General features: G+C 49.8%; 1 protein-coding gene across 1 annotated transcript in view; it reads left to right on the top strand.

The window, feature by feature from the left end:
• Nucleotides 1-18,719, top strand: part of LOC127572138 (plexin-A1-like) — a 456,000-nt gene that overhangs the window by 218,626 nt on the left and 218,655 nt on the right. Inside the window, 2 exon segments of the mRNA XM_052019089.1 lie at nucleotides 1,523-1,663; nucleotides 11,574-11,674. Of these exon segments, the coding sequence (XP_051875049.1) occupies nucleotides 1,523-1,663; nucleotides 11,574-11,674 (242 nt within the window).

The following is an 18,719-nucleotide window of genomic DNA, read 5'->3' on the forward strand; positions in this document are numbered from 1 at the left end:
TCACTCCTACAAAATGGAGCTCACCATTCTGTTGCCCATGTCCTGTCTCTCACCAGCTCCCATCCACCCGTCACCTGAATGGCTCATGCTCCTGCATGCTCCCATCTTAACACTTCACTGGCAAAAGAAAAGCCCTCTGCATCCGTCCCGACTTCCCACACCCGGCTCTCAGTGGTAATTCCATCGCTGTTTGGGCCAAAGCTGTGGAATTCCTGCCCTCTCCTTCACAACATTGCCTCAGACTGCTCTCTTTGCCTTTAGTTGCCAGTCTGAGTGTTTTGGAGTTGTCTTTCTTTGACAATATGTATGTAAAATTCTTTAGGTGTTAAACTACATCAAAAGGTGCTGTATAAATGCATTTGATTGTTGCAGCCTGAAATTAGGCGATGTAGGAAGAACAAACTAAAAGCTGGAGGAAGTCAGCAGGTCGGGCAGCATCTGTGGAGGGAAATGCACAGTCGATGTTTTGGGTCGAGACCCTTCATCTGGACTGAAAGATAGAGGGGAGATACACTTCCCCTCAGTTCTTTATATTGGCTTTAACCCCTCTATCTTTCAGTTCAGCTGAAGGGTCTTGTGTCTTTAGAGAATGCAGGTCTGGTCTCCTAATGTGACGCCCCCACCATTGCAGGAACAGTCTGGCAAATCTTTGTTGCACTCTCTCTGTGGCCAGTGTATCCCTTCTTGTGTAAGGTGCACAGTACTCCCAGTTCGGTTTCACCAAAGCCCTGTATTACTGTATCTTTACTCTTATACTCAAATCCTTTTATAATGTAAGGTTTTTTCTAATCAGTTGCCTCCTTGACATTCGATAACTTGTGTATAAGAACAGCCAGGTCCCTATCAGTATTTCCCGATCTGTCACCATTTGATGAATACTTTGCCTCTCTGCGCTAAAGTGGGTGATCTCATATTTTTCCACATTATACGAGGGGCATTGACAGTGTGAATGTGCACAGTCTTTTTCCCAGGGTTGGGGAATCAATAACTAGGGGACACAGGTTTAAGGTGGGAGGGGAGAGATTTAATAGGAACCTGAGGGGCAACTTTTTCACCCAGAGGGTGGTCAGTATATGGAACGAGATGCCAGAGGAAGTGGTTGAGGCAGGTACATTAACAACATTTAAAAGGTGCTTGGACAGGTCCATGGATAGGAAAGGTTGAGAGGATTATGGGCCAAATGCAGGCAAATGGGACGTTTAGAGGGGAATTTTGGTTGGCATGGACCAGTTGGGCTGAAGGCCCTGTTTCTGTGCTGTATGACTCTATGACTTTATATTCCATTGAAGTCCCACAGTATATTGTATGGCCATGGACAGGTACATGGATTGGAAAAGTTTCGAAGGTTTTGGGTGAAATGCTGGCAAATGGGACTTGCTTGGATGGGGCATCTTGGTCAGCATGGACCAGTTGGGCCAAAGGGCCTGTTTCCGTGCTGTATGATTCCATGACTAGGACCTCACATTGTCCCACATTATATTCCGTTTCCACTAATGGCAGGTTTCCTGTGATCTCCTCGCAGGTTTTGGTTGACTCAGTGGTTGCTGGTTCCGGAGGTCCGATGCTGTACGAGAATGTTACCATCGCCGAGGGCAGCCCCATACTCCGCGACCTGGTCTTCAGTCCCGATTACCAGTACATCTACGCCATGACCGACAAGCGAGTGAGTGACACCGGGCAGGGCCACAGGATCGGTGCCGGAGGGTGGAGTTATCGGGGATCATAACCTAGAGGCATGGGAAGATCCCAGCCTGGCATCCGGGGATTTAAATTTAGTTAATTTAATAATTTGGAGTTTTAAAAGGAACGGGTGGATCCAAGTCCCAGAGTAATGTGGTGACCGGGTGGATCCGAGTCCCAGAGTAATGTGGTGACCGGGTGGATCCGAGTCCCAGAGTAATGTGGTGACCGGGTGGATCCGAGTCCCAGAGTAATGTGGTGACCGGGTGGATCCGAGTCCCAGAGTAATGTGGTGTCCGGGTGGATCCGGGATCCCAGTCCCAGAGTAATGCAGTGACTACACTGTCTCATTGGGGGGGGGGGGGGGGGGGGGGGGGGGGGGGGGGGGGGGGGGGGGGGGGGGGGGGGGGGGGGGGGGGGGGGGGGGGGGGGGGGGGGGGTGGTGTGTTGGGGGTGGGTGAGGAACGCAGCCTCTGCCACAGTGACACCAGATGGCAACATTCATAACAGCAACTTCTGTCCATGGCTTTCAGTCGGTCTAACTCCGCCGGTCACTCTCTGCCGGTCAGTCTCTGCTGGTCAGTCTCCGCCGGTCACTCTCTGCGGTCACTCTCTGCCGCTCAGTCTCTGCTGGTCAGTCTCCGCCGGTCACTCTCTGCCGCTCAGTCTCTGCTGGTCAGTCTCCGCCGGTCACTCTCTGCCGCTCAGTCTCTGCTGGTCAGTCTCCACCGGTCACTCTCTGCCGCTCAGTCTCTGCTGGTCAGTCTCCGCCGGTCACTCTCTGCCGCTCAGTCTCTGCCGGTCAGTCTCCGCCGGTCACTCTCTGCCAGTCACTCTCTGCCGCTCAGTCTCTGCTGGTCAGTCTCCGCCGGTCACTCTCTGCCGCTCAGTCTCTGCTGGTCAGTCTCCGCCGGTCACTCTCTGCCGCTCAGTCTCTGCTGGTCAGTCTCCGCCGGTCACTCTCTGCCGGTCACTCTCTGCCGCTCAGTCTCTGCTGGTCAGTCTCCGCCGGTCACTCTCTGCCGCTCAGTCTCTGCTGGTCAGTCTCCGCCGGTCACTCTCTGCCGCTCAGTCTCTGCTGGTCAGTCTCCGCCGGTCACTCTCTGCCAGTCACTCTCTGCCGCTCAGTCTCTGCTGGTCCAGTCTCCGCCGGTCACTCTCTGCCGCTCAGTCTCTGCTGGTCAGTCTCCGCCGGTCACTCTCTGCCCGCTCACTCTCTGCTGGTCAGTCTCCGCCGGTCACTCTCTGCCGCTCAGTCTCTGCTGGTCAGTCTCCGCCGGTCACTCTCTGCCGCTCAGTCTCTGCTGGTCAGTCCTCCGCCCGGTCACTCTCTGCCCGCTCAGTCTCTGCTGGTCAGTCTCCGCCGGTCACTCTCTGCCAGTCACTCTCCTCCGGTGTTCTCCACTGGCCAGCCTCCACTGGTCAGTCTTCACCGGTCACTCTTCACTGGTCCGCCTCTGCTGGTCATTCTTCACTGGTTGCTCTCCACCAGTTGGTTTCCGCCGGTCACTCTCCACTGGTCACCCTCTACTGATGATATGAAGGTAGGTGGAAGGGCAGGTTGTGATGAGGACATTGTGATTCTGCAACGGGACATGGACAGGTTGTGTGATCGGATAAACAGCTGGCAATTGGAGTTTAATGTGGGCCAATGTGAGAGGAATTTTGGTAAGAGGAATCCAATGGAGAAAGACTGCTAGTGAGTGAAGTTCAGCAGGACCTGGGTGTTCCGGTGCATGAATCACAGACAGTTAGCAGGCAGGTCCAACAAGTAGTTACGAAGGCAAACAGCATGTCACCTTTATCGCAAAGGGGTTGAGTTAAGGACAAGGAAGTTTTGTTGCAGTTGTACAGGGTGCTGGTGAGGCCGCAGCTGTAAAATTGTGCACGGCTTTGGTCCCCTCAGCAATAAAAGGATGTAGTAGCATTGGAGGCAGCCCCAGGGAGATTCCCCAGGCTAATTCCTGGGATGAGGGGGTTGTCCTGTCAAGAGAGGCAGGACAGTTTGAGTCTGTATTCCTTGGAGCTTGGAAGAATGAAGGATGGCCTTATTCAAATGTACAAGATCCTAAGGGGGCTTGACAGGGAGATGTTGAGATGTTTCCATAGTGGGAGAGTCACGAACAAGGGAACATAGTTAGAAAATACTGGGGTGGTCATTTAACACTGAGGTGTGTAGAAATTTCTTCTCTCAGAGGTTGGTGAATCTCTGGAGTTCTCTGCTCCCGAGGGGGGTGGAGGACAGATCATTAAATATATTTAAGAAAAATATTTGAAAGATTGAGGATGATGGGGAACTGGCACAGAAGAGGAGTTGAGGGCAGCAATAGATCAGCCATGATCATATTGAACGGTGGGGCAGGATTGAGGGGCTGAGGGGCCTCCTGCTCCTTTCTTCTTGTGTTCCCATGATGCTCTAGGGCTTTTCAGCTGAGAGGGAGATGCACAGCCATACTTACACAGTAGGTTTAAAAACTAGAGAAACAAAGGACTGCAGATGCTGGAATCTAGATGAAAAACACGATGATGCAGGAGGAACTCAGCAGGCCAGGCAGCATCCGTGGAGAAAAGCAGGTGGTCAACGTTTCGGGTCAGGACCCTTCTTCAGGACAGTTTCAGGTCAGGAGCCTTCTTCAGGACTGAAGTGAAACGTTGACCACCTGCTTTCCTCCAGGGATAAGATAGTTATTTATTAGTCACATGTACATCGAAACACACAGTGAAATGCATCTTTTAGCGTTACTCAGAATGTGCTGGGGGCAGCCCGCAAGTGTCGCCACTCTTCCGGCGCCAACATAGCATGCCCACAACTCCTAACCCGTACGTTTTTGGAATGTGGGAGGGAACCGGAGCACCTGGAGGAAACCCACGTAGACACGGGGAGAACATACAAACTCCTTACAGACAGCGGCCGGAATTGAACCTGGGACGCTGGCGCTGTAATAGCTACACTACCATGCTGCCCTGGTCTGCTGAGTTCCTCCAGCACCATAATGTTAAAACCTAAACTTCATGGAGTATTTAAAATTCTTAGTTAAAGAGTGGTTATTGGCACAGAAGGGGACCATTTGGCCCATTGTGTCTGTGCCAGGTCTCTGTACAGTCTCCAGTCGGTCTCAGTCCCAGGTTCTGCAGCAATATTTCCTTAAATGTCTCTCCAAATTCCTTCTGAAATCACTTCCACATTCCTCTGGGTGTAAGTTGCCTGTGCCAGAACTGTCCTTGTCACATCACCCTCTGCATCTCCTATCCAGAGCCTTGGATCAGGTTCCTGTGGGCTATCTTCCATCAGTGAATGGCAGCTGACTTCCTTCACCGACCTTATCTGGACCTGCACCCCCTCTCCATCTTCTCTGATCCAAGGATACTAATCTCCTGACAACCCCAACCTTGTAGCTGAAATCTCTTGCCCTGGTGAATCGCCCAGCTCCAAACCTCTCAAGAATGTTCACATCCTTCCTTTAGGGCCAGCACGGTGGCGCAGCTGGTAGAGCTGCTGCCTCGCAGTGCCAGCAACCCAGGTTCAATGGTGACCTCAGACGCTGTCTGTGCGGAGTTTGTACGTTCTCCCTCTGACCGCGTGGGTTTCCTCCGGGTGCTCCGGTTTCCTCCCACGTCCCAACGAGGTGTAGGTTGGTAGGTTAATTTTCCGCTGTGCATTGCTCCCAGTGTGTAGTGTGTAGAATCTGGAGGTTGATGAGGATGTGGGGACAATAAAATGGGATTAGTGTGGAATTGGTGTAAGTGGACATTTGATGGTCAGCAACACACAATCTGCTGGAGGAACTCAGCGGGTTGAGCAGCATCTGTGGGGGGAAAGGAACTGTTGACGTTTCAGGTCGAAACCCTGCATCAGGACCTCTACCCCCCTCCTCCCCCCCCTGCACCCTCCCAAACAGATGGTGCTCGACCCGCTGAATTCCTCCAGAAGTTTGTTTCTTGCTCCAGGTTCCTGCATTGGTCAGCATGGACTTGATGGGCCGGTTTCCCTGCTGGATGACTATAAGGACGTCACATAGAACCGTGTGGTTCGTCCGCCCCCTCCATGGCCTCTCTCTCACCCTCACGCGATCTCTGTAACCCAACCTCCGGCCCTACAAACCTCTGAGATCTCCACTCTCCCGACCAGCCCCGAACTGATCAAACTGCAGGGAGTTATGGACACAGCTCAGCACATCACGGAAACCAGCCTCCCCTCCATGGACTCTGTCTACACTTCTTGCTGCCTCGGTAAAGCAGCCAACATAATCAAAGACCCCACCCACCCCGGACATTGTCTCTTCTCCCCCCTCCCATCAGGCAGAAGATACAGGAGCCTGAGGTCACGTACCACCAGGCTCAAGGACAGCTTCTATCCCATTGTTGTACGACTATTGCACGGTCCCCTAGTACGATAAGATGGACTCTTGCACTCACAATCTACCTCGTTGTGACCTCTCACCTTATTATCTACCTGCACTGCACTTTCTCTGTAGCTGTGACACTTTATTCTACATTCTGTATTGTTTTACCTTGTACTACCTCAATGCACTGTGTAATGAATTGATCTGTACGATTGGTATGCAAGACAAGTTTTTCTCTGTACCTGGGTACAAGTGACAATAATAAACCGATTCCAGTTCCAATTCCACCACTGAGTGTGCCTCCATTTCCTGAGGTCCAGTGCTCTGGAACTCGCTCCCTCCACCTCTCCCCTTCTCTGGTCGACAGCATCCTCACAACCTGCTGTTTTCACCTCAGGTCTCGGTGGCCTGCGAATGCCCTCACCTCGCGTGGCACGGCACCGGGTTTATCCAGATTCCAAAGTTACGGAGGTGGCACGCGCTCCCAAACATCTGCCCCTGAAACAAACTCCCTCCGCGTTCCGCTATAAAGCTTCCACAGTAGTCCCGAGCTTTAGTGCGAGGGCTTGCCCCGTGTGAGCCAACGGCAGAGATTTGCTGACTTATTACCCATCTGCCTGATGATTTTACACTGAAATAAAAGATCCAATTAGCGACTGAGATAGTTTGAGATGAGATGAGATATCTTTATTAGTCACACGTACATCAAAACACACAGTGAAATGCATCTTTTGCGTAGAGTGTTCTGGGGGCAGCCCACAAGTGTCTCCACGCTTCCGGTGCCAACATAGCATCCCCACAACTTCCTAACCTGTACGTCTCTGGAATGTGTGAGGAAACTGAGCACCCAGAGGAAACCCACGCAGACACGGGGAGAACGTACAAACTCCTTACAGACAGCGGCCGGAATTGAACCCAGGTCGCTGGTGCTGTAATGGCGTTACGCTAACCGCTACACTACCGTACCTAGTTTGTTGAGTGTTTTAATTTTTACAAGTTCAATAAACCCTCCCTCCCCTCTCCTTCCTCTGGCTCGGATGGAGAGAAGGATTGCGAGCTTACCAAGTATTATTCCCAGAGTGGTGACACTGAACGTCTGTCTGTTGATGCTACTGCCTGTTTAAGTGCACCTGCCTTAAGAGCTTGATTGATGAAGGTATCTGTGGATGGAGATACAGGCTGCTGATGCAGTGCTCTGGTCCGCTGTGACCGGAGGCTCAGATAGCGAGCGACTGGGGGAGGGGGGAGTGGGGTGGAGAGGTGGGCGTTTGCTGGAGGGGCAGGAGTGAGGGGAGGGTCTTGGCAGGAGGGAGAGAGAGGAAGGGGTAGGGAAGGAGAGAGGCGGGGTGGGATTGGAGGAGGGGGAAGGAAGGAGGAATATGAGTTGAATCAACGTCAAGTTTATTATCACTGCCTTACATTGACATGAATTTAGTTGTTTTGTGGCAGCAGTACATTGCAAAGACATAAAGTTACTCTAAATTACAAAATAATTACAAAATAAAGGAATAATGAGATAGTTCGTGGACCAGAAATCTGATGGCGGAGGGGAAGAAGCTGTTCTTGAGTCGTTGAGTGTGGGTCTTCAGGCTCCTGTACCTCCTCCCCGATGGTAGTAACGAGAAGAGGGCACGTCCTGGATGGCGAGGGTCCTCAGTGATGGACGCCGTGGATTGGAGTGGAGGACAGGAGGTGGAAGGGGAGGGGGAGAGGACGGAGGTGGGGGAGAGGTGGTAGATCGGGGCAATGGGCAGGGGTTGGGAAGGGGAGGGTGGAGGGAGAGAAGGGTAGTGGGCTGGATAAGGTGAGAGAGGGCTGAGAGGTGGAGAGGGGAGGGGAAAGGGGGAGGGTGGAAAGAGAGGGAGGAGAAAAGGAATGGGGAAGCTGGAGGAAGGGGCAGAACAGCAGATGGGCAGGACTCTTGTCCCTGGAGCGTAGGAGACTGAGGGGGTGACCTTATGGAGGAGTATAAAATCCCGAGGGGCATAGACAGGGTGAACGTACACAGCCTTTTTCCCAGGGAAGGGGAATCAAAAACTAGAGGGCGTAGGTTTAAGGCGAGAGGGGAGAGATATTTAAAGGGACAAGTTTTTCACACGGAGAGTGGTATGTATCTGGAACGAGCTGCCAGAGGAAGTGGTAGAGGTGGGTACAATTACAAGGTTTAAAAGACATTTGGACAGGTACGTGGATAGGACAGGTTCGGAGGGATATGGGTCAAATGCAAGCAAATTGGACTGGCTTTGATGGGCATCTTGGTCGGCATGGACGCGTTGGGCCGAAGGGCCTGTTTCCATGCTGTTCGACTCTATGAAAAGAGGGGAGGGGGAGGGGAGGAGGAGGGGAAATGGGGAGAAGAGGGGTGGCCTTTTCTGATGGATGGTGCATGCCCCTAAGGTCATGGTCATTAGTGTATGGGCTGGAGTCTCCACTTGGGCTCTAAAGTTGACCGGACCTGTGCAGCTGACAATGGGATTCTCAGTGTAAAATCCACCCAGCAGACATGTGATACTTTACACAGGTTTATAAACCATCACACTAATCACCCTGGTGAATTCCTAATAACTGCGTTATCCTCGAGCTCTGAGAATTAAGTCCAATCTTTCTGGTGTAGCCTCATAAATTGAGTCATTTTAAAAGCTGCTGAGTATATCTTGTTTAAATTTACTATTGAGCGAGGTTCACCAATAGCCTCAACATAATATTTTAAAGATATTTTCAGTTATTTATCTTGATGTATTGACGCTATGACTGTGATTATTTTTGTGTTTAAACCTATTTTCAATTGTATCGATCAATATGTTAAATTAACACTCTTAAACAGATAAAGGAATACTTTTTTTAAAGAAAATTCTGCATTAGAATTTGAGTTGCAAACTGCTGCCTTGTTGCCAACACGTGGTAGACTGTGCTTGGTGATGTGTGAGGATAGTTGGAGTATTGTGTACAGTTTTGGTCACCCTGTAACAGGAAAGAAGTCATTAAGCTGGAAAGTGTGCAAAGAAGATTTACGAGGATGTTGCGAGGACTCGAGGGCCTGAGTTATAGGGAGAGGTTGGGCAGGCTCGGACTTTATTCCTTGGAGTGTAGGAGACTGAGGGATGATCTTATAAAATCACGAGGGGCTTAGAGTGAACGCACCCAGTCTTTTTCACAGGGTTGGGGAATCAAAAACTAGAGGGCACAGGTTTAAGGTGAGAGGGGGGAGATTTAAAAGGGACCTGAGAGGCAACTTTTTTCACCCAGAGGGTGGTCTGTATATGGAACGAGCTGCCAGAGGAAGTGGTTGAGGCAGGTACATTAATGACATTTAAAAGACAATTGGACAGGTACGTGGATAGGAAAGGTTTAGAGGGATATTGGCCAAACGCAGGCAAATGGGACTGGCTTAGATGGGAATCTTGGACAAGTTGGGCTGAAGGGTCTGTTTCCGTGCTGTATTACTCTTATAATTATGATAAGTATGTGGGAAGATAATATTCCACAATCAGAAAATTTGACCCCTGTCTGAAGGAAACCTGAAGGAATCTCAAGGTTTGGAACTCCCCAGCACAATCACAACACACGAGGTGTTCCCCACCAGTGTGTTCTCTACCCGTTGAAGGAGTCACTGATTGCAAGAACAAATTGCATTATACGTTGCCTCTAATAAAGGGCAGGAACACCTTGATGGCTCGCCAGCAGCTCTGCAGCTGCAGTACGTGCATCACTGCATGCCACGCAACACTGCATTCCGTACTGGTATTTGTCTTCAGAATTACTTGCGCTAACCACGTTAACTTGCTGCTCCACCACTGGCGGCTTCATCTGCCCATTACCCCTCCCTTATCTGGTTCCACTTATCACCTTCCAGCCTCTTGACTCTACCGCCGCCCTCCCTTCCCCCAACCTGCCCATCAACCCCCCCCCCCCTCAACTGTTCCAACTATCTCCTGCCTCACCCCTCCCCATCTCACCTCTTTATACCGGTTGTCCCCCCTCTCCACTCTCAGTCCTGATGGAGGGTCTCGATCTGAAACGTCGACCGCCCCTCTGCTTCCACCGATGCCTCCTGACCCACTGCGTTTGTTTTTTGCTGCGTGCTGGCTTGCTGTACAAGGACTCCCAGATCCTGCTGTATTGCAGAGGATGCACTTTACGTTCTTTTTTTAGAAAAGAAAGAAATGTGTTTTTGAAAGGATTTTCTTTTTGAGAGAGATTGCTGCATTGTTAAAAGGCTCCTTGTGAGATTGGCAGTACCGGATTGGGTGCCTGCCTGACAGTATTGTTACCTCTCTGAGTTTGTATTGACCATGAATTGAAATCTGAAGGTCTTTTCAGCCACGTTAATGTTGAGTTAATGACAGAGAGTCATTTATTCTGTCCCTTTCCTCTACAAAGCATCAACTTTCTCCCTTTAAAGCAGTCTTGACTACTATTGCATGGTCCTATGTGTGAAGCACACGAAATGTTTAGAACATAGAACATTACAGTACAATACAGGCCCTTCGGCCCATGATGTTGTGCCGACATATTATTCTGCTCTTAAGATCTATCTAACCCTTCCCTCCCACATAGCCCTCCATTTATCTATCATTCATGTGTCTACCTAAGAGTGTCTTAAATGTCCCTAATGTATCTGCCCCCACAACCTCTGCCGGCAGTGTGTTCCACGCACCCACCACTCTCTGTGTAAAGAAAAACTTGCCCCTGACATCCCCCTTATACCTTCCTCCAATCACCTTAAAATTATGTCCCCTCGTGTTAGCCATTGTCACCCTGGGAAAAAGTCTCTGACTGTCCACTCGATCTATGCCTCTTATCATCTTGTACACCTCTATCAAGTCACCTCTCATACTCCTTCTCTCCAAAGAGAAAAGCCCTAGCTAGCTCGCTCAACCTATCCTCATTAGACATGCTCTCCAATCCAGGCAGCATCCTGGTAAATCTCCTCCGCACCCTCTCTAAATCTTCCACATCCTTTCTATAATGAGACGACCAGAACTGAAAACAATACTCCAAGTGTGGTTTGACCAGAGTTCTATAGAGCTGCAACATCTCCTCGCGGCTATTGAACTCAATACCTCGACTAATGAAGGCCAACACTCCATACGCCTTCTTAACAACCCTATCGACCTTTAGGGATCTATAGACGTGGACCCCAAGATCCCTCTGTTCCTCTACACTGCTAAGAGTCCTGCCATCTTCTGCTCAGACTGTTGCCTCTGGTCCCCAGGTTCCTCAGTCAGGGAGGAACATCCTGCTTCCAGCACTTGAGCCATTGTATGGTCTTAACCGGATGGCGATGGTGAGGTGGTGAGTTGGCTTTGCACAGGCAGGGACCTCAGCGAGTGGGATTCTGTCCAGCGGTCGCTTCCTGGACCATCAGCATTGTATTGGGATCGTGGTCGGCACAGATATTGTGGGCTGAAGGGCCTGTTCCTGTGCTGTACTGTTCCATGTTCTGTTAGGTCTGTCACCTGGAGGGTGGGACGGTGGGGAGGGAGGGGTTGAGAGGGTCGTCATGGCGATGGTCAGGCTAACGATGGCCGGTGTTTCTCGTCTGTGTAGGTGAGCCAGGTGCCGGTGGAGAGTTGCGAGCAGTACAAGAGCTGTGAGGTGTGTCTGGGCTCCCGAGACCCGCACTGTGGCTGGTGTGTCCTGCATAATGTGTAAGTACGCAGCTCCTGGCTGCCACTGGCCCCGAACTCCTCACCCGTCCACCTCCTCCCCCTCACCCCCTCCTCCCCTCACCCCGTTCCTCCTCCCCACCTCAACGCCTCCCCACTTCACCTCCTCCCCTCACCTCCTCCCCCTCCCTCTCAGCGTCCCTCCTCTCCTTACCCCCTCCACCTCCTCTCCCTCACCCCGTTGCTCCTCCCCAACTCACCTCCTCCCCTCACTTCTCCCCCCTCACCCCGTCCCTCCTCCCCACCTCACCTCCTCCCCTCACCCCATCCTTCCCCTCACCCCGTCCCTCATCCCCACCTCACCCCCTCCACCTCCTCTCCCTCATTCCATCCACCTCCTCCCCTCACCCCGTCCCACCTCCCCTCCCTCCTCCCTCGCCATCTCCCCCTCGTCACCCTCCCTTCCCTCCTCCCTCACCACCTCCCCCACTCCTCCCCCATCAGAACTGCCCCAGGGGGGTGCTCGGGATGGGACTTGGCTGTTGGGAACTGAAGGAGGGGCGTGGGTTGGGAACTCACATTGGCTGGGGTGGGCGTTTGAACATGATACCGAATCAAACTAAATCTCTTCTGCCTGCACGTGATCCACGTCCTTCCGTTCCCTGCGTGTTCATGTGTCTATCTAACTGCCTCTCAAACACCACCATCGTATCTGCTTCCACCCCCACCCCTGGCAGCCCGTTCCAGGCACCCACTGCTCTCCATACAGGGGAAGGGTGAGGTTGGGGAGAGAGAGAAGAAGAGGTTGAAGGCATTGGAGGAGTTGTGAAGGGCTTGGGTGGGTCGCTGGCGTGTCAGGGGTTAGGGCCAGGCCAGGAAGGGGAGTGACGGTCAGAGGAGTTTGGGATTCAAGATGGGAAAGGGTGAAGAGTCAGGGGTGGGGACTGACAGGTTGGTAGACGGGGAGGAGTGGGAGAAGCGGAGAGGCTTAGGAGTGAGGTATAGAACACCGAACAGTACAGCACAGGAACAGGCCCTTCGGGGCACCATGTTGTGCTGAACTAATTAAACTAATGACACCTAATCCCTTCTGCCTGCACATGATCTATATCCCTCCATTCCCTGCACATTCATGTGTCTATATCAGAGCCTCTTGAACACCCCTATCGTATCTGCCTCCACCCCCCCCCCCCCCCAAGGCACACATTCCAGGCACCCACCGCTCTCTGTGTAAAACAACCTGTCCCACATATCTCCTTTAAACTTTCCCCCTCTCAGCTTAAAAGCATGCCCTCTAGTATTAGACATTTCAACCCTGGGAAAAAGATGCTATCTGTCTACTCATGTGCCTCTCACGATCTTATAAGCATCTATCGGGTCTCCCCTCAGCCTCTGTCACTCCAGAGAAAGCAACCCAAGTTTGTCCAACCTCTCCTTATAGCACGTGGCCTCTAATCGAGGCAGCATCTTGGTAATCCTCTTCTGCATAGCCTCCATATCCTAAGTAATCGTTCCATTTGGACTGATGCAGACCCACGTGCTACCTTGAAGCTAACTAATGAAATGCTCGGGGTTTTTTTTTCTTCAGAAGAAACGCTGATGTTCATGATGAGCGATAATATGTTGAAGAGAGCTCCAGTGCTGTTCGCAAATGGAAATGACACTAATCTTAGCCTTTTCCCTCTTTGCTGACCAAATGAAATGCATTGCGATAATGGGCCCTTGTTATTATTCGCTGCAAAACAGCTTAATCAGGAGTGCAGCAGATGCACGCCTTCACCCTGTCATATATTACTGTGAATGCACACTCTGCAACTTTCCACTTTTCATATCAAATTCTGCCAAAAATGGAATGCAAATTGAATTTGTGCTAAAATTTTCACCCTCAAAGGTAACCCTTTCCTTACCTGTATCCCAGGAGTTGGGGTCTGTGGGTGTCTGTCGGTCCCTCTGCCTCTCCTCCCCATGGATCTCGTGCTGTCATTGGGTAACGTGTTCACTGATGCGTCAGGAAGTCATGGGTTCAGGCCAAAGTTCAGGGCTTTGAGCAGGTCGTCAATCCCAGCCTCTCCTCCGCGGACTCTGTCGACACTTCCTGCTGCCTTGGGAAAGCAGCCGGCATAATCAGGGACCCCTCCCACCCCGGTCGTTCTCCCTTCTCCCTTCTCCCGTCGGACAAAAGTTACAAAAGCAGGAGAAAACACACCACAGGCTCAATGACACCTTCTATCCCGCTGTTATCAGACTCTAACATGAATGATCGAAAAATAGGGGGCTATGTGGGAGGGAAGGGTTAGATAGATCTTAGAGCAGGATAAAATGTTGGCACAACAATGTGGGCCGAAGGGCCTGTATGGTGCTGTAGTGTTCTATGTTCTTAAACAGACCTCTTATATGGTAAAGATGAACCCTTGATCTCCCAATCTACCTCATCATGGCCCTTGCACTTTGTCGACCTGCACTGCACTTTCTCCGTAGCTCTGATTTTTTAAAGTTCCCTTTTGTACTACCTTGATGTACTTAGCATGGAACGATCTGTCTGGATGGCACGCAGACAAAAGCTTTTCACTGTATCTTGGTACATGTGACAATGATAAACCAATTCAGGATTAAGATGGGGTTTTTTGCCATCAAAATATGATGGCTCCCACAGTTCAATAGCAATTGCCATTCTCCTCCTCAAAAAGCAAACTCCACAGCCAGGGCTGACAGGGTGCTATGTGGTTGGAGGTGCTGGCTTTTACAGTTGATATAACTGTTTAAAAGAGGGGCAGACTGGGGATCCCGCTCTACAGGACCAAAAACAGTAAATGAAAATTAACAAAAAACCTTCATGTGCTGGAAATCTGAAGTGAAAACAGAACATGCTGGAAACACTCATCTAGTCAGGCAGCATCTGAGAAAAGAGAATCGGTGTTGAGGTTTCAAGTCTGAGACCTTTTGTCAGAACAGAGGTGTTTGGAGAGATAGATGGACGGGCATCGAAACACACAGTGAAATGCATCCTTTGCCTAGAGTGTTCTGGGGGCAGCCCGCTTGTATCTTCGGGTATAAGTCCATAGCTCCCTGAAAGTGGCAACACAAGGGAATAAGGTGATGAAGAAGGCATATGACATGCTTGCCTTCATTGGTCGTGGCATTGAGTATAAATGTCAGGAGGTCATGTTGCAGCTGTATAAAACTTTGGTTAGGCCATATTTGGAGTATTGTGTGCAGTTCTGGTCACCCCATTACAGGAGGGATGTGGAGGCTTTGGAGAGGGTGCAGAAGAGGTTCACCAGGATGCTGCTCGGATTAGAGACTATAGGGAGAGGTTGGACAAACTTGGCTTGTTTTCTCTGGAGCGTCGGAGGCTGAGGGGAGACCTGGTAGATGTTTATAAAATTGAGAGGCATCGATAGGGTAGGTAGTAGGGTTAATGGGGATGTGGGGATAATAAAAGATGGGATTAATGTCGGATTGGTTGATGGTTGGTATGGACACAGTGGGCTGAAGGGCCTCTTTCTGAGCTGTATCTCTCCATGATATGATGACTATGATTTTGAGATCTTTGCATCTCCAAAGTAGCAAGCCAAAATAATAGTTTCTGAAGCCAAGGAAGTGGAATTCTGAGTTAAAGGTGGGTAAACTTATTCAGACCAATCAGTACAGGGGAAAAAAATCAATTGACTCAGAAGGCAGAGCTTGCTTAAGAGAGGAGAAGGTGAAATACAGTACCTCTTCACAGTAAAAACAGCAATATTTCTGCAGAGAGATGCAGAGAATGGAGGATTGTTGCATACAGCAGTATGGTTGATGGACAAGAAAGTTAGCCAATCGCCTCTCCCCTGCCTGGAGATGGAATTGTCACTCTGCAGGCTTTGGGAATTTCCTCCCGTGCTTATCTCCTGATTCACATTTGTGATAAAAGTTTAGAAAATCCTCCCGTTAATGCCGTGCTTTTATAATCGGCTTTTGGATTCGTGTAGTGAAGGTACCAATGGTGTTTGACCACCCAGTTTCACAGCAGTGTGATCTCTATCATAAACTGTGATTATTTAAATTGGGACATTAATTATTTAGTTGCCACTGTTTCTCTGTTTAAACAAGGTGACATTGCTTCTTCAATAGCTGTACAGAGCTTGACATGCCTTAATATCATGTGCCTTGGTTTTAAAGAGGATTGTGTCTGCTCAGACAAGAGTCTACTATAAATTATTCACTGCAGAGTGAATAGACACTCTAACGTGATTTAGGGATTTGGTTGGAGCATTGAATTTTCAGTGCAAGAGATCGCAAGGAGTTAATGCAGAGAAGGTGGGGGCAAGTGAGGAATACTTAAGGCTGGGACCATTGTGGCATTCCAAGCGGATCTGTGAGTTTGAAGCCAAGTAGTGTGACTGACTGGTCAGAGATAGGCACCTCCACCGATGGTATAGGCGTTTGGTGATAGTCTTCACCCTCCTTAGAAAGTTGTGGGATTAATCAGAACTCAGTGGTTGCTATGACAATGGCATCCCAGGGCTCTTCTGCCTGCAGATTGGAGTATTTCAGTGACAAGGAGAGACACGATAAACTGGGATTGTTTTTCCTGGAGTGGGGGATGCTGAGGGGTGACCAGACAGATGTATATTGGTCTTTTATTGTCACATGTACCGAGATACAGGGAAAAGCTTGGGGTTGCGTGCCATCCAGAGGGATCATTCCATACATTGAGGCAGTAAAATGGAAAACAATGCAGAATAAAGTGTTACAGCTACTGAGAAAGTGCAGTGCAGGCAGACAATAAGGTGCAAGAGTTCATCTCTTAGCGAATGAGGTAGTTCATTTTTTAGAGAATGAGTCTGTTCAAGAGCCGGATAACAGTGGAATATATGGAATATATGGAAGGAACAGGCCCTTCGGCCCACAATGTCTGCGCCGAACATGATGTCAAATTAAATTAAATCTCTTCTGCCTGCACATGATCCAAATCCCTCCATTCCCTGCATGTTCAGGTGTCTGCCTAACAGCCTCTTAAACACCACTGTCATATCTGCTTCCACCCCCACGCCTGGCAGCCTGTTCCAGGCACCCACCACTCTCTGTGTAAAATACTTGCCCCGTACATCTCCTTTAAACATTCCCCCCTCTCACCTTAAATGCATGTCCTCTAGTACCTGACATTTCTACCCTGGGGAAAAGATTCTGGCTGTCTACCCCACCTATGCCTCTCATAAACTTCTATCAGGTCTCCCTCAGCCTCCACCATTCCAGAGAAAACAACCTAAGTTTTGTCTGACCTCTCCTTACAGCTCATACCCTCTAATCCAGGCAGCATCCTGGTGAACCTCTTCTGCAGCCTCTCCAAAGCCTCCACATCCTTCCTGTAATGGGGTGACCAGAACTGCCCGCAATAGTTAGCAGGTCTATCGAATTATGAGGGGATGGTGTGGGTAGATGATAAAAATTCTTTTTATCCCATGGTGGGGAAACAAAGGTATAGTGAGAGTAGGAGGTTTAGAGGGGATCTGAGGGGGAGTGTTTTCACCCAGTGTGTGGTTGGAGCCTGGAAGGCACTGCCTGAAGAGATGGTGGGAACAGAGATCCTCACAACATTCAAGAAGAGTCTAGACAAGGCATAGAAGGCAATGGACCTTGTGGGTAAACGGAACAACAGGGGACATGGATGTGATGGGCTAACGGTCCCGTTTCTCTGCTGTATGATGTTACAGCTCAGAAAGGAGAAAGTTGAGCAAGTCCCTGATGGAAGATTATGAAAAGGGTGGATGGTTCTGCTTGTAAGTGACCAAAACTGTTGGCCCTCCTCCAGGATAAAATATTCACCAATGCGTCTGACAGAGTACTTTGGAGAAATATCTATCCAGTCACCCTTCCCACAGGGAATGGCTGAGCTGAAATGCTTACATGCATTTAAGGAAATGCGCAGGAGAAGGGACTAAAAGGACTTGATTATGGGAGGGGTTGGAAGAAAGAGGGGAGGAAGAGCTGTATGGAGCGCAGACACCAGATAGGCTGAATGGCCTGTGGGTTCATTTCTTAACCTACCCCCGAGAAACAATTCGACTTGCCGTCTTTACGTCTGCCCCTTATGAACTTCCTTCTTTTGTCCTGACTTTGGATTGGGAAAAAAAAATCCTTTTTCGTCCATGTGAAACAAAAAAAATCCCTTGAAAGCCTCTCTGCATTCCCAGCCTTCAATCTCCTCCATGGTAACAAGAGAAGCATCTGAACTTTGACCTTAGCAACGCAGTGACATTGAATTTATTGCTTGGCCTTCATCATCTCCCTTTGCTCCATGTGTGGTCTCGGGAAATGCTTTATTTATTGATTCCCAAGTTTAAATGGTTTATTGAAAGGAGTCTGGGGCAGGATTGTTAGGGTAGAGGTGCCAACAATCTGACATGGTTTGCAACATGAAAGATGATAGGCCAAGAATACGGGGCTGGGACTTCCTTCGATGCTGCTTCATTTTTACAATAACTTCCTCAAAGAAAACAGTCACACGCAGCAAAGGAGACCCTGTGCTGGGTTTATTGACTGAGGGGTTGGTGTTAGCTAATGGTGGTTGTCATGGAATTGGCGGTGGGGCAACGCTGGGGAGGGGTGGCTGGTTGAATGCCAGGGGCCCGGGATTCTACTGTCAAACTGAGACCCATAATTGGCTAAGGATTACTGTTGGTTCCATGGGGCTGGGTAAGGGACCCAGTTGCCCATAGCTCCAATGTTGGCATCCAATGAAAGTGTCACTGAGCCACATTGTTATTGGTTTATTATTGTCACTTGTACCGAGGTACAGTGAAAAACTTGTCTTCCATACCGATTGTACAGATCAATTCATTACACAGCGCAGTTATATTGAGTTAGTGCAGAGTGCATTGAGGTAGTACAGGTAAAAACAATAACAGTACAGAGTAAAGTGTCACAGCTACAGAGAAAGTGCAGTGCAATAAGATGCAAGGTCACAACAAGGTAGATCGTGAGGTCAGAGTCCATCTCATCGTATAAGGGAACCATTCAATAGTCTTATCACCGTGGGGTAGAAGCTGTCCTTAAGCCTGGTAGTACGTGCCCTCGGGCTCCTGTATCTTCTGCCTGATGGGAGAGG

Source organism: Pristis pectinata, chromosome 6, assembly GCF_009764475.1.
Source record: "Pristis pectinata isolate sPriPec2 chromosome 6, sPriPec2.1.pri, whole genome shotgun sequence".
NCBI lineage: Eukaryota > Metazoa > Chordata > Chondrichthyes > Rhinopristiformes > Pristidae > Pristis > Pristis pectinata.